This window comes from Gymnoscopelus microlampas (genome assembly GCF_963454915.1).
Source record: "Gymnoscopelus microlampas genome assembly, chromosome: 17".
Taxonomy (NCBI): Eukaryota; Metazoa; Chordata; class Actinopteri; order Myctophiformes; family Myctophidae; genus Gymnoscopelus; species Gymnoscopelus microlampas.
In genome coordinates this window covers 49,359,898-49,377,206 of record NC_139954.1, presented here as the reverse complement: position 1 = coordinate 49,377,206, position 17,309 = coordinate 49,359,898, and the positions used below count along the sequence as shown (strand labels likewise).

Here is a 17,309-nt window from a genome sequence, read left to right as displayed (position 1 = left end):
GGGGAGAGAAGATGCAGGTTGGGTTTATAATGAGCAACTGAGAGCATAGATTTTGAGCAGATTTGATTGGATTTTTACAGGCCTTTAATGGGACTTAATTATCCGCATCAAATGACATCTCAGCCACAATGAAAACATATTATCAGCCCTTGGGCAATGTAACAGTAGGAATGCACTAATGGTGTGCAGCCGAGACTGTCTCCCCCCCCCCCCCCCCCCCCCCCGTTACGACACCAACATGGCAAAGAAAGGGGAAAAATACGTCGTCACCATGATGGCACCAGAGGTTCTGATTATTTCTTTATCTGTAAACAGAGACAGACGGTGATATTTGTCGAATGAGTAATGTCGTCATTTTTTTTCTATGAACTTTTAAATGTGTGGTTTTGTTAGACTCAGACTCAGACAGGTTTAAAGCGCCGTGTCCTTTGCTACACTTGAAAATGATACAGGCCTCTAAAGCAGTGGTTCCCAACCAGTGGTCCTTGTGGAGTTTCCAGGTGGTCCCCAGCTAACTGAAGGAGAATTGGTAACCAATGGACCCTTATAGATCTTTAACTCTTGAGAGCGTAATATGAAACCAAATGACCCGTACGGGTCCATTTGGTTTGATTTTACACTCTCTCAAGAGTTAAAATTATTGTTAAACATCTGCATTACTTAATTTACAAGAAGTCTATACAATTAGAGATAGATTGTAGTAGAAATAAAGAATTGTTATTTTCACAAAATCATCAAATCAACAAATGGTCCGTGGCTCAAATGCCGAATAAATAATGGACCTTGATATGAAAAAGGTTGAAAACCACTGCTCTAAAGAACCACAAACAAGCACACGCACGCACACGCACGCACGCACGCACGCACGCACGCACACACACACACACACACACACACACACACACACACACACACAACACACACACACACACACACACACACACACACACACACACACACACACACACTAAGGAACAGCGGTTGTGTTTAGCGGTTGTCAGGTTCAGTTAAAGGAGAACACACTCACGGTAAAGGCAGCGGTCTCCGGTGTACTCGGCCATGCAGCGACACAGCGGCTGGTTGCCGGCGCTCACGTCACACGTTCCTCCGTTCAGACAGTAGCCGTCACAAACCCTCTTCTCACAGAACGGCCCAGACCCTACCGGACAGCGACATGTGGGCTTCCCTGTAGGAGAGAAGAACCAAAGGTTCTATTAGTGAAGAACAGGGACATGTGGGCTTCCCTGTAGGAGAGAAGAACCAAAGGTTCTATTAGTGAAGAACAGGGACGTGTGGGCTTCCCTGTAGGAGAGAAGAACCAAAGGTTCTATTAGTGAAGAACAGGGATGTGTGGGCTTCCTGTAGGGAGAGAAGAACCAAAGGTTCTATTAGTGAAGAACAGGGACATGTGGGCTTCCCTGTAGGAGAGAAGAACCAAAGGTTCTATTAGTGAAGAACAGGACATGTGGGCTTCCCTGTAGGAGAGAAGAACCAAAGGTTCTATTAGTGAAGAACAGGGACATGTGGGCTTCCCCTGTAGAGAGAAGAACCAAAGGTTCTATTAGTGAAGAACAGGGATGTGTGGGCTTCCCTGTAGGAGAGAAGAACCAAGGTTCTATTAGTGAAGAAACAGGGATGTGTGGGCTTCCCTGTAGGAGAGAAAGAACCAAAGGTTCTATTAGTGAAGAACAGGGATGTGTGGGCTTCCCTGTAGGAGAGAAGAACCAAAGGTTCTATTAGTGAAGAACAGGGACGTGCAGAGGATGTGGAGAGGCAGGGGCTGGAATTTCAAAAAGGGCCACCTATTGGATTTTTTTTTTTTATGAACACTTGCCATACTTTTAGGCCCAAAAACCCCAAAACATCCGAAACGTTATCATTGTGTGCTTAACGTCCTCAAAGTCACGCATCCAACAAGCTTTGAACTGAGCAGATTGGACCTTCTGTTCCAGAGATAATGGACAAAACATCTTGAAAACGGACACTTTCACCGGTTTTCGATCGCCGATTTTCGATTGAGTTTTGGCCATTGTCGCCCGTTTGTCTTTAATAACACGGGCTAGGAAAGTCGTACGGCGACAATCTAGATACCTGAGTAAAGTTCACTTTGAGCTGCATCCAACACATCCAACACATCCACTCACATTTATGTCTGCCGTACCGTTAGGCCTCTGGGGGCAGTTGAAATTGTATTTTTGTTTTGTTTTTGTCTGGAGAGGGCACTTTTTTTACCGGCGGGTTAAAGGGCAGCTGGGGCTCAAGCCCCGTTCATGTCTATGTGTGCATGTGCATGGTGAGGAAAGAGGAACAGAGAGAGAAAGAGATGCCATGATGTCTGCACTGGACTGTTGTACAACTATAGGCTAGCTGCTACTAGTAGCCTCTACAGCTAGTGAGGACAGAGAGACAGAGAGACAGACAGAGTGCCATGATGTATGTCTGTAAATACTGTTTGTACAATAGGCTAGCTGCTACTAGGTAGCCTCACAACGCCTCGCGCTGTGAGGCGTTGTGAGCTTGTAGATCGGCTATTTTTGGCAAAGAGTTATAGGTGTAGAGGAGAAAAAAGAGCAGGCTAAGTAAACAAAAAAGTTTAATCTGAGACAATATAGAGGGGGTCCCTGCTTCATCTCTCTCTCAGCTAGGGGGTCCTTGGCCTGAAAACGTTGAAGACCCCTGCTATAGTATATGAGCTGTTTGAACTGGCAGGATCTGTGTAATTGATTGATTCCCTAAAAATGGGCCACAGCCTGCAGGTTTCACCAAACCGAGGACGGAGGTACAGTTCAGGAGAAAGGTACTGTACGTCCACACCAAGAATGACAACTATAACTACAGGAACTCACATTTAATGTACTTACTGTACACAGGACTAGGGCTGTCAGTCACCAGCATGACATTTTACTTGACGGTTAATTGTCACACATTTAATTGCAGTGTGTGTGTTTTTGGCATTAAACATTGGAACATAAATAAAATGACATTTATGTTGGCCTTTAGGCTTTGAAAAACAAAGCGTGCACGCGGCAGATTATGACAAATAACTCATAATTACTAAAGAAAGAAATTACTGACATAAAATGCCACCTAAACGAAGGACAGGTACTAATAATATATATTAGCTGTAAGCCAATCATTTCACAGAATGTCTTAATAGGGCTAATCAGCTTCAGCTTGAGCCTTTTCAACACTGTTGGCTTTTAGTAAACAAAACGTACACGAGGCAGATTATGACAAATAACCGAACTATACATTATAAGAAATGACTGACATAAATGTATTGAATAACTTTATAACTTAATTCAACATCACATTGTGATGCTTTGTAGGTCTGCTACCCTATTGTTTCGAAAATGTTTGAAAATGTTTTAACATTTTTCAACATGTAAACAATTATGACGATTATACAAAACTATTGTGATTAGGCGATGATGTAATACAGAACAATGGACAGAGTGACTACATGGTAAACATGCAGCTGCCGGTGAGAGTCCAGGCATACATTAAAGTATCAGACCGTGATCAGGGACGCAGAGGGCATCACGTTCAGTCCCTGAAGTTAGTTAGTTAAAAATGTTCGCTTGTATATATATATATATATATATATATATATATATATATATATATATATATATATATAATATATTCAAAACATTTTTGAATAGCCAAATAAATCTTTAAATGACACAGATGTGTTCCTGGTCTTAATGGATTCAAAGCAGTTTCACCAAAAACTTACATACTTGATCTTTCCATCAGATCTCAGGTTTTAAAAGCATTAATTAAAATAAACATGCTCTGATAATGCACTACGGCCCATTCTGACCACTTCACACGACAGCCGAGTGCAGAACCAGTGTCTCTAAAGTATAAACAGCCACATGGCGGAGCGCCCAGTAACAGCAGCTATAGTGGTGGTGATTATAGAAAAGATCCCATTAGCAGCTGTTTTTTTTTTTGGTGATGGCAGAGCAGAGACACGGTGCAGCGAGTCACATCTTTGGACAGTCGCCTGTGGCTGTGTGTGTGTGTGTGTGGCTGTGTGTGTGTGTGTGTGTGTGTGTGTGTGTGTGTGTGTGTGTGTGTGTGTGTGTGTGTGTGTGTGTGTGTGTGGGGGGGGGGGGGGGGGGGTAATGACTCTTAGGAAGCTGCAGCAGAGACAGTGTAGTGAGAAGAGTCTTTGGATGGTTGCCTGGTTTGCAGGAGGTAATGACTCTCACCAAGAAGCTGCACAACATTGAGTCATCTTGGTCTTAATGGACCCCCGTAACGTCTGCCCCCCCCCCCCCCCCCCCCCCCCCCCCCATACCCCCCACCAGGTTGTAGCCTAGATGTACAACCACCTGTTCAACGGTGGTCATTGTCTTCCCCGCTGAGATCTGAAACATGGGTTCAAGGCCAAGGGTTGCCATAGTAACTGCCTGAAATTCAGAAAAGGGAGGACGCCCGGCCCAGTGTCATAAAGGGATCAAATCATTAACCACCTGAACCCCAGAAACCTCTGAAAGCCATCCCTACGATACAATCAGCCACTATTGTTGACGTTATATAAGTGGAGTCGGCCATCCAACCAGCATCTACAAGTTGTCCACGTCTTCCTTGGTAAGTTGACACATTGTTGAAACTCAGGCTGCTGTGAATTCATGCTTCCTCCAGTAATTTAACCCATTAAGGAACACATCTGTCATTTTTAGATTTGAACTATGACCATTATTTTATACTTTGGCTATTCAAAAATAGCAGATCTACAAGCTCATAGCGCGGCACCGAGTGCTATGAGCTTGTAGATCTGCTATTTTTGAAAATATTTGTGCAAATCTTTTAATATATATATTATATTTTTTAAACAAAATTTTTAACTGAAATCTTTGCTTCTGGAGGTCCTGACTCCCTGGAACTAAATATTTTACAAATTTTCGCTTAAAAAAATATATAAAAAAAAAAAGATCTTTCAAAAATAGTAGAAGTGTAACAATATAGTAACTGCATCGAAATATCGTTTAGAATTTTCAACGATCTACTATATCGATATGCAAACAGCTAAATATCATATCCTTTGACTTTGTATCGTATCGAATCGTTTTGCAATGCAAACAATTAATTATATCAATAGTACTTTTAAGATGAAAAAAGAGAAAGAGGGGTTTATATCCAGTATCCAGGTATTTATTTTTCACACAGAATGTTTGGGTAAATAAATAGTTACTATATGGATTTTAAATCATTGAATGGAATCGTATGGTTCTAAATGAACCTGTTCTGTATCGTTCATGTATCGTATCGACTAAATCACTGAATGGAAACGTATCGTATGGTTCTAAATGAACCTGTATCGTTCATGTATCGTATCGACAACCAAGTATCGTGATACGTATCGAATCGTTGTTAAAACGTATGGTTACACTCCTAAAAAATAGCCATAGAAATCTTAAAATGACACAGATGCGTTCCAGGATAGAATGGGATAACATCCTGGGACGCTTCCCCTGCATTTGGAGCCGATGATAGCCAGAGTTTCCCGTTGTTGCCAAAACCTTGCGTAAAATGTCAGAGGAGCCCGGGAGCAAAACTTAAAGCGTTTGTGAGGAAAAAACACAACAGCACGTTGGAGAGAGAGAGCACATCATCTCTGCTAATGGTGAAGCAGAGGATTCACATGAATATTAAAACACACAAAATGTAAACAAATGTGGATGGATGCCGCAAAGCACAGTGGCAGACACACACGGGACACATGGGACGAGTCGGCAAAACCTCCAGTTTGTCGTATCATCTCTCCAACTCGTGTGTGTGTGTGTGTGTGTGTGTGTGTGTGTGTGTGTGTGTGTGTGTGTTTTTTTAGCACTCATATTTGCATCTGATGAAATCCGTGGCACATTGTTTATGCACATAACTGGGCTATGATAGTCACAATCAAAAGACTGACAGAGAGTTGGAGAGAAAGCGACACTAAGGCGAGCCGTAGGCGGCACCGTACTGTTATAGTGAAGAAGTGAAAGTGAAAACCTCTTGTAGTCACTAGGGGTTTTTCTACGATTATTGCATAACATTGGATCACGTAAGTTTTAATGGATAAAAGGACGCAGCAATTAGTACTCATTCACAATGTTTAATTTGTACAGGCTTTTCAGGCAACTATGCACTGCTCAAAAAGAGAGTTGTACAAGCTGTACAGGCGGTATGCACTGCTGAAAAGACAGCTGTAATACAAGATGTTGTACAAGAGTTGTACTATGCACAAAGGCCTTAAAAACAAGGCTCCAGACATCCTAAAACAAACGGGTCAGGATTCTGCTTGGCCTTACATCTACAACTCATTTAACCCCCGCTAACTGTGCTAAGGTGGGATGGCTCAGGGTTGAGGACAGAGTACAGAAACTAGCAATGGGCCTGGTCTACAAGATACACTACACCACGAAGTCACCCATGTACCTGTTAAACTACTACAACCTGGTCTACAAGATACACTACACCACAAAGTCACCCATGTACCTGTTAAACTACTACAACCTGGTCTACAAGATACACTACACCACAAAGACACCCATGTACCTGTCAAACTACTTCGTCAATCAAGTCCACAATCACAACACCAGAGGGAGCTCCACTAATCACGTTTAACCCAGATTCGGCTCAAACTAGGGATTACATGTGTTCTACTGCTATGCCACAACAATGTGGAACACCCTTCCAACAGTCACACAAACATGTGAATCCTTACTCTCGCATAGTATTCTATATTTGTCTGTCATTAAATGTTTCGATGAATTGAGTACAAAGGACCCCAATGGAAACAAGCCACAGTGCTTTTCTAAAATCCTCTTAACAGACACGGGGGGGGGGGGGGGGGGGGGGAGAACCGGAGAACTGACTGATGATGATGAGCCCTCCCTCTTCATCTCCACAGTAAGTGTTCCACAGGAGGGAGCAGCTCATTTTGACAAGCCGCTCACTCAGTCTCTATCAACACATTTAGGCCAATAGCCTTCCTGCCTGCAGGTCATGTGCTCAATGCAGCCAGAAAGAAAAAAAAAACTCTCCACTTTATGAAAAAAACACTCCCGTCACGCAAAGCATGAACGAACGAACGAACCGACGACATGCAGGCACCGTACGCCCAGCAGCAGAACAAATAAATACTATATCGCTTTGTTTACTCACTCTCTCTCTCTCTCTTTCCCTCCCTCTCTCTCTCCCTCTCCCTCTCTCTCTCTCTCTCTCCAGCTGCACAAAGGCATAAATAGGAGCATAATTCATCACACAATGGATGCAGGAAGGATGTTGTTGCATGAGCTTTAGAGACGGTGAACCCGGGCTACAGAAATAAGACAGATTGTCAACAACCAGGAGCCCTGCATGCTATGCTGCCTCTAATGCACTGTTTCAGCCCTACTGGGCTGATTCCACACTTACAACCATCAACTATTACATCTATATCTTGAGGAGGGATTAAAGGAGTAAGTACTTGGCCCGGACCGCTGGCGTAGCGGTCCGGGCACGGCAGCCTTTGCTGCATGTCACTCCCAAGCAGTGGTGGAAAAAGTACTCAGATATTTTACTTAAGTAAAAGTATAAGTACAAGTCCGGAATTAAAAATTGACTTGAGTAAAAGTACAAAAGTATTGTTATCAAAATGTACTAAAAGTACCAAAAGTAATGTACCAAAATGTCTGAAAATAGCAGATCTACAAGCTCACAACGCGTCACATATTTATAAAATAGGGCTAAAGTGGTTAATGTATGTTTTATAATATAATAATTGATAATTGCAAAGTAACTAGTGACTAAAGGATTCAAATGATTGTAGTGAAGTAAAAGTACAACTCTATGGTCACTCCCCATCTCTCTCCACATTTCCTGTAGCAATAATAAAGGCATGAAAAGCCCCCCCAAAAAACATATTTTCTATCAATTACACCCCATGAAGCTGTGAACTCATGGAGATTTGTTTGTTTTTGTCACACATTCCTATAAGCCCAGAATTTGATGACCGGCGGCGTCTCCTACTGACCTATGACCCGGTCATCAAATTATTGGCTTATAGCAGGGATGATGCAACTTTGATGATGGAGAGGGCCACTATATATTTACACACTCACTACAGAGGGCCACTATATATTTACACACTCACTCCAGAGGGCCACTATATATTTACACACTCACTCCAGAGGGCCACTATATATTTACACACTCACTCCAGAGGGCCACTATATATTTACACACTCACTCCAGAGGGCCACTATATATTTACACACTCACTCCAGAGGGCCACTATATATTTACACATATTTTAGTCATGGACTTTTGAATAGAATTCCATTTAGTTTTAGTCACATTTTAGTCATCTGAAATGTTTTAGTTTTTGTCTAGTTTTACAGTTTACTTTTAGTCGACTAAATATCATACGATTTTAGTCGACTAAATCTATAGTTGATTTAGTCGACTAAAATGTATGTCGGCGGTGCCTTGATGGCGTCATACTGGCTGATTTTACACTTGGTTGCATGCTGAAAATAGCAGATCTACAAGCTCACAAAGCTTGTAGATCTGCTATTTTCAGAGCGCAACACCCGAGCGCAACCAAACATAGGGTGCGTTCGAAAACACAGCACTGAGCGCACTGGCCAATACAAACTAATAGGTGAGTGTGCTCCGGTGCGCAATTTCTGAACGCACCTATAAAATGACTTGTCTTTTAGTTCTACTGGATCTCTTCTCCACTAGATCCCTCACTAACATTTTAGTCTAGTTTTTATTGGTTGACGAAATTGTCAATATATTTAGTCATAGTTTTAGTCATCATATCTTAGTTTTTATTTCGTTCTTATTTAGTTTTCGTCAGTGAAAAAAGGTAGTCGATGGACATTTTTCGTCAGAGTTTTAGTCGACGAAATCAACACTGCATTACAGTATATATATATATATATAATATATATATATATATATATATATATATATATATATATATATATATATATATATATATATATATATATATATATATATATATATATATGTGTGGAACAGAAGCCAAAGAGTGGAGAGGCAGAAAGGATTAACCTTGCTTGTTTTTTAAGTAAAAAATGAAATCCTCATATTGACATCTTGAGGCGAGGTACACTCTGTGTTAAGGTGGGGGGGGGTACCAAAACTCATTTTCAGTCCAGGCCAGTTCCTGCTGGGCAGAGACGTTCCACTTCTATATCGCCGGCAGAAATTGAAATAGATTTTTTTGAGCTGCTGCAGTGGAATGGAATTTAAGACCACCGGTGGAGTGGAGAGCCTCTGAAGAGATGAACATGTTATCAAAAACCTCTCCATCACACATCGATGTGTCTGTCAGCCCGCCGTCTCAATCTCCGCTTAATGGTTGTCTTCCAAACAGTGGTGGAAAGTAGCTAAGTACATTTACTCAAGTACTGTACTTAAGTACAATTTTTAGGTCTTTTTTTTACTTTACTGGAGTATTTCCAAATTTTCTGTACTTTTACTTCTACTCCACTACATCTCAGAGGCAAATTTTGTACTTTTACTCCACTACAATTATTTGAAAACTTTAGTTACCAGTTACTTTGTAGATTTGGATTATTATTACAAAACATACATTAACCACTTCAGCCCCATAGACATTTCGTCCATTGGAAAATAGCCGATCTATGTGCACGTTGATATCGCGAGGACGACATACATGTCCGTTATATTGTGCAGCCGTAGTGTGAATATTATATGTGATGTTGGTGTATACAGTTCAACTCCCTGCTGCTCAGCGTATTAGAAGACAAGCATTTAAGAGCAGGGAGATATACACACATCTACACCGTGTATATATAACAAACCCCCCAGGGGAAAACACAACCCTTAGGGAAAGCAGAGCCCACAGCCGGGGTGCTGGTGGGAGCAAACAAGCGTTTACAACCTTCAGCGACACTGACAGCCAGAGGAATAACAATGAAGGAGGTGAGTTTACACACACAGAGAGAGAGAGAGAGAGAGAGAGAGAGAGAGAGACTGCCAACGCGGTCACATGGTCACTGTTTGACACATAGTGGGCGATGTATACGTGTCAACCAGCTGACCATGTTGGCAGTGTGCACACTTCTCCACTGTGTGTGTGTGTGTGTGTGTGCGTGCGTGCGTGCGTGTGTGTGTGTGTGTGTGTGTGTGTGTGTGTGTGTGTGTGTGTGTGTGTGTGTGTGTGTGTGTGTGTGTGTGTGTGTGTGTGTGTGTGTGTGTGTGTGTTGAATGCAGTACTTCTTCCACCACTGGTGAAGGAGTATGTCTTTTCTGTCGGGTGGATAAAAAAACTCATATGTCCAAAACTGTTACTTTTCAGGATTCAAATTCAAAAATAGCAGATCTACATACGTGTGGCGATGCAACACGTTTTGAGCTTGTTTACAAACAGAAACACGCTGTACTTATGGGCGGATGTAACAAGTTAAAACGCCCGGGTCTAAGTGCCCGTATCCTCCGTATCGTTCAATAAAACGCATTCTTATCTGATCGGTGGCCATTTTCTCAGAATTGTCTCCATATGTTTTCAACTACGCCACCCTATCGGTTGGGAGGTGTACTGCACTCTGATACATTATAACTTTATGAGCTTGTAGATCGGCTATTTTCACAATATTTATCTGTGGAGCCGAGTCAAACTAAATGTAATGCCTCAACTCCTACATTCTAAGTGCTTGTCAGGGTGGGGGCGGGGGTCCCCAGGGGTCCCCAGTTCAAATAGTTGTGATTATTTTGGGGGGTCACGGCCTAAAAAGGTTGAGAACAACAGCCTTACAGGTCTGTAACTCTGATAGAACAAATGGAACCATGTGTACACTCTCAGAATGATGTCCTTGGGAATAAAAATATAAAAAGGCTTTAAGAACCAAAGCTGTGTGAAAAGCATCTTTCTCTCACCGAGGTGCGAGCCCATGCAGGTTCCTCCATTTAAGCAGTAGTCTGTGCAGTGGTTGACCTCACAGCGCTCCCCAGAAAAGTCAGGCCAGCAGTAGCACCTCCAGTCTCCTTTCTCATTGGCCAGACAGCGGCCTCCGTTCTCACAGGGAGGTCGGCACAGTTCACCTTCAGAGAGAGAAAAATAAAAAAGCAGAGTGAAGCTCACTTATATGCTGATACTGCTGGTCTGAGCCCACATCACTGTCCAGCATCACACACACACTGCCTGGTCTGAGCCCACATCACTGTCCAGCATCACCAACACACTGCCTGGTCTGAGCCCACATCACTGTCCACATCACAAACACACTGCCTGGTCTGAGCCCACATCACTGTCCAGCATCACACACACACTGCCTGGTCTGAGCCCACATCACTGTCCAGCATCACCAACACACTGCCTGGTCTGAGCCCACATCACTGTCCAGCATCACACACACACTGCCTGGTCTGAGCCCACATCACTGTCCAGCATCACAAACACACTGCCTGGTCTGAGCCCACATCACTGTGTCTGAGCCCACATCACTGTCCAGCATCACACACACACTGCCTGGCGACCTTTTTATTGTTGGCTTAGCAGAAGCTCACATAAACATTTCAGGAATTGTGACAACTGTGCTGCTGAAGAGGCCAAAAGAAGAAAAAATAAACCTAACACTTTACTTGAAGGTGGGGTCTACAGTATAATGCATTATAAGTGTATTTACAATGCATTATAATAAGCTTATAATGCATTATAACACTTGTTATAAATGTTTATAATCATGTATGACAACTTATAACAACGTTTATAACGTATTCTAAGTGCTGGTCATAATGCATTAAAAGCTCAGTGGAACATCATCTGTGTCAATTTAGATTTGATCTTTATAGTAACTTTTTTTTTTCATAAAGTTTTTTCAGAACATTCTTAACACATTGACTGCCTGAATTATTTTCACTGCCTATTGTTATTTATGCCTGAGATTTTTCAATGAAAAAAAAAAAGTATTCAGGAGCCGAGATACAAAATGTTAAAGTTTTAAGTTAACAAGGAAGTGGATGAGAGTAAAGATCTTCGAAAATTCATATCTCCTTGGTCTTTGGGTCAAAAAAAAAAAAAAAAAAAAAAAAAAAAGATTCCAAAAAGATTACAATTTTTTTATTCCGATTTTTATTAAGGCGAGAACAATGGGATCTATTATTGCATTGCAACTTTCCAGGAATACAAAGCCTGCAGTTTCTATTAGCTTGGATTCCCCATCGATGATGTCACTGGTAGACGGGTTTCTTAACTGTCTACAGCCCTCCTCTGAGACACAGACTGAGTAGATTTTTTTTTTACCATTTTATCATGAGCATTAGTGAGGACCTATTATATGAAGATATGTTGAAAAGTGGTGAAGTCGTCCTTTACGATTTAGATTAGAACAGTGGCTACTCAAAAATAGCAGATCTACAAGCTCATAGCGCGGCACTCGGTGCCACGCTATGAGCTTGTAGATCTGCTATATTTGAGTAGCCAAAGAAATGTAAAAATGACACAGATGCCTTCCCGGATTGAATGGGTTGATGGGATAAAAGACAGAGTAATGCCTACCTGAGATGTTGACGTCGGTGCAGGTGCCGTTGACCAGCACCTTGCCCTCGGGGCAGGTACACTTTGCCCCTGACGGGTTGAGCAGACACATGAAGTCACACGTCATCCTCAGACACGGGTTGGCCGCTGTAGAGACACACAGCAAAGACAACGAGAACGTTGAGGGAAAAACTACCATCAGAAACAGAGAAAACTGAAACGACTGTTGGGCTTCTTTTGTTTTGTTGCTGAAGACATCAAACCTTCATGCTTTTTCAATCTCAGCCCAGCGGCATTTACAAGAGGAGTTGTTACAAAAGCACTTCTGAGTGAAAGGCATTCATTTTATCGGGAACAATTTGTTAGAAAAAGAAAACAAAAAGTGTTTTAATTCCCGGACCTTTGAAAGGAATTATCTTTCAGCGTGGAACGCACTCAAGGCTAAAGCCTGCGATTAACTTCAGACAGACTTCCTTTTTTCCTCAGACATCATCGCCAGGAAAAAACGTGGTCTGACTGCATCCCTTGATCTGCTTCTTTAGGAAGCTGTATGACTTGTTGAACCCGGTTCTGAAGGCATTAGTTTTAATCAACCAGACAAGAAACTGACTAAAATCTTTACATCTCTATAAGCTGTGATGTGATTAGACTTACTTTTTATTTTATTTTTTACAATTCTGTGGTTACATACAGTAGTTGTCACGGTGCAAGACAGGTGAGGACCCAGAAGCAGAACAATGCAGACAAGAAGGTCTAATGCAAAGTATTTATTCTGGTTTCACACAGGACTAGACAGGACAACATGTATAATCTGACAAACACAGGGTTTAAATAGACACAGGACTAATAAGACACAGGTGAGAACCAAGGACGATTAACACATTATTGGCTGGAACAGAACAAGACACAGGTGAACTACAATTGCAAGAACATACTGGTGTGACAAGACAGGTAACAGTAACTAGGGCAGACAGGAAACACTAGGAACATAACTACACAATAAAAGTACACAGAGAACAGGAAACAATAGGAACAATACTACAAAATAAGCTACAGGGACACAGATCCTGACAGTAGTAGTACATCCAGTGATGGAAGAAGAAGAACTCACATTTTCTTCTAAAGTAAAAGTATCAATATCGCAATGTAGAAATACTCGGATACAAGTACAAATCTGGTATTCAGAATTCACTTGAGTAAAAAGCACAAGCTCACAATGCGTCAATTTGTGGCACATTATGAGCTCGTAGATCTACTATTTTAAAGTAGCCGAAGTATATATAGGTCTGAAGGTCTGAAGTGGTTAATGCATGTTCTGTAATAATGATCTAAATCTACAAAGTAACTAAAGTTCAAGTTTTCAAATAATTGTATTGGAGTAAAAGAACAATATTTGCCTCTGAGATGTAGTGGAGTAGAAGTGAAAGTACTGAAAATTGGAAATACTTCAGTAAAGTAAAAATACCTCAACATTTCACTTAAGTTCAGTGGCCTACTTGAGTAAATGTACTTAGTTACTTTCCACCACTGAGTACATCTTCACAGATCTGTGGTTCTTCAGAGATTGTAGCAGAAATAATGACGATCAGAAACAGAGAAAACCAAAGGACTGTTGGGTTCTGTCTTTGTGCTGATGACATCAAACCTTCATTTCAGAGCTTTCAGCCAGTGTTGCCAGATTTTGTGGGGGAAACAAGCAAACCAAGTCTATGAAAACAAGCCCAAAAGAAGCGAATGGACCACATAAGCTCTTTAAACCTATCTGCATTGGCCATTTGAAAATAGCCGATCTACAACCTGTCGTGATGCGACACATTGTGATCTTGTAGATTGGCTATTTTCAAAATAATCTTGGATAAAATAAAAAAAGTGGAATATTTTAACAAGACAAATCTGGTACGCAGGTCTCTGGCACAAAATATGTTCAGTCCGCAGACAATTACATATTCATGTGGGGGTGCTTGACATGAAAAGGTTTGAGAACCACAGAACACAACTACAGTTTAGAAACAAGCCCAAAAAAACCTGCAACCTAACCAATATTTAAAAGCAACTATACGGAGAAACAAGCCCAAAGTCGCTTATAATAAGCGGACCTGGCAACAACTGACTTGTTGAACCGAGTTCTGAAGGCCAGTACAACATCACACTATACTCCCATGTTGTACAGCAGACACCAGTTTTAATCTGTCTACACATCTTTACATCTCTATAAGCTTTGAACAGTGGTGGAAAAAGTACTCAAATGTTTTACTTAAGTAAAAGTATAAATACTGCAATGTAGAAATACTCTGTTACAACTACAAGTATTAAAAATTAAAAGTAAAAACGTATTGGTATTAAATACGTAAACGTAAAAGTAAAAGTACGCACAATGTCCCATTTCACAAGTTTCCAAATTCATAAAATAGCAGATCTACAAGCTCACAATGAGTCACATCGCGACGCATTGTGAGCTTGTAGATCGGCTATTTTTCTAAGAGCCGAAATGTAAATAGGGCTGAAGCGGGTTTTGTAATAATAATCAAAATCTACAAAGTAACTAGTAACTAAAGTTTTCAAATAATTGTAGTGGAGTAAAAGTAAAATATTTGCCTCTGAGATGTAGTGGAGTAGAAGTAGAAGTATTGAAAATTGGAAATACTCCAGTAAAGTAAAAGTACCTCCAAATTGTACTTGAGAACCACTGATATAGAAGGCATTTGTAGAGTACTTGAGTAAATGTACTTAGTTTACTTTACACCACTGGCTGTGATTACACATTTTGTACAATTCTGTGGTCACATACAGTAAGTAATACATCTTCACAAACTTCAGCGTTCTTCAGAGATTGTTGCAGAGAATAGAATAATGACCATCAGAAACAGACAAAATGAAACGACTGTTGGGCTTCTTCTTTTTTTTTTTGCTGAAGACATCAAACCTTCATGTCATATTTCTGTTATAGCCGGCGTAACGCCTCTCTCTGCCCACGGATTGCACCGACTACACAGCCCTGCCTGAGCCTAATGAGTCACTGGGGGAAACGGCACAGCTGCCCTTTAAGTGGAAAAACCTCGACCAAGAATGATCTGTCTGAGGCTTCCCAACCATTAACAGCACAGATGTAACAAATAGCAGCAGAGAAGTGGGAGGAAGGAGAAGACTGGGGGCCGCATCGATTGGCCCCGCATCGGCCCCGCATCTCCAGGCTTTGATGACTCTCTTATGTCAAACACCTGAAAAATAACGTCTCAGCAAAGTGTTGATACCATCTGGTGTCGGATAGGGACACGCCTCCTCTGACCAGAGGATAGGGACACGCCTCCTCTGACCAGAGGATAGGGACACGCCTCCTCTGACCAGAGGATAGGGACACGCCTCCTCTGACCAGAGGATAGGGACACGCCTCCTCTGACCAGAGGATAGGGACACGCCTCTGACCAGAGGAAAACATAATAAACTTTTTAAACATTGCTATAGCTGGGATTGCACCAACGTTACAATGGTTTGGGACTTCTCATTTTTGTTTAGTTTTAGTTTGTTTTGAATATTTATTTTCTAATTCAGTTTTAATTCGTTTTAAAGCAGATTTGCTAGTTTTTATTTGTTTTATTTTTTGAAAATGCTAATAGTTAGTTAGTTTTTATTAGTTTTAGTTGTTTTATACTTTGGGTTATTTGTCAGGTGCATGATTTAAAAGGCAAGTATTGTGTAATTAAACTTTGCAAAATAATTGTTTTTTATACATTTGGTACAGCAAAATCAATACATTCATATCATCCCAAAAACCTTAAAAATAAATGAAAACTACAGGCATTTTGTCTATAATTTCAGTTATTTTTTTTTTTTTAGTTTTCTAAACACAATACAGTTTCAGTTGGTTATCGTTCATTTATTTTTTTATTCTAGTTTCTATTTAGTTCAGTTTTAGTTTTGGTTATTTCATTTGTTTTTATTAACTATAATAACCTTGTATTGCCACAACAATGGCTACGCTGCCCGAATGAGTAATGGCTGATGATCTTGAGACAATAGTTATTATTATTCTTACATAGGAAAAAAAAAAGAGGCAGAAAAAAGGATCATCTTACCATCTTGTTGTTTGTATCGGTGAGAGATCAACACGTTGGTGGGTTTCTCCACGCCCAGATGCAGGAACTCCACAGACTGTTTGCCGTACTTGTGGATCCTAAAGACCTCATGTTTCAGCCCCGTTCCATAGATGTAATCTTCAAATATATCAATTCTGTACGGCTGGGAGATTCCTGTATGAGTTCAACAAGAGAGAGAAAACGGAAACAGATAACATCAACAAATGGCCACGTCCACACACACACACACACACACACATTCACACTCACACACACACACACACACACACACACACACACACACACACACACACACACACACACACACACACACACACACACACACACACACACACACACACACACACACACACACACACACACACACACACAGCATTGGTTTAATGAAGGTTTGTGTCCTGAGGCAGCTAATAGAAGTCAGAACGTGCTGTGTGGGCAGATAGTTCTTCTCGGCCCACAGTATTATTGTTGCTGTCTAGCAGAAACCTCTTATCTCCAATATTCTAACCTTTTGCGTTTTTTTGTAAATGAATATCCTACTTGATCATATGCTTTGCGCTGCGTTTCGAGCTTGTAGATCTGCAACTTTTGATACTTTTGAATTTGAATCCTGAAGCGTAACAGTTTTGGACATATGAGGTTTCACCGTACAGAGACCATATGTATTGTTCAGAGGCTTTGTGGCTTCAGAGCAACAACACCAA

The 17,309-nt window shown here is 41.1% G+C and overlaps 1 protein-coding gene across 1 annotated transcript in view; it reads right to left on the bottom strand.

Annotated features, from left to right (window-relative positions):
• The window catches only part of lrp1bb (low density lipoprotein receptor-related protein 1Bb), a 597,729-nt gene that overhangs the window by 2,534 nt on the left and 577,886 nt on the right, over positions 1–17,309 (bottom strand). Inside the window, exons 81-85 of the mRNA XM_084084305.1 lie at positions 16,585–16,758; positions 12,533–12,658; positions 10,912–11,076; positions 1,028–1,186; positions 271–305 (exon numbers count right to left, since the gene is read on the bottom strand). Of these exons, the coding sequence (XP_083940431.1) occupies positions 271–305; positions 1,028–1,186; positions 10,912–11,076; positions 12,533–12,658; positions 16,585–16,758 (659 nt within the window). The remainder of the gene's footprint in view (positions 1–270; positions 306–1,027; positions 1,187–10,911; positions 11,077–12,532; positions 12,659–16,584; positions 16,759–17,309) is intronic.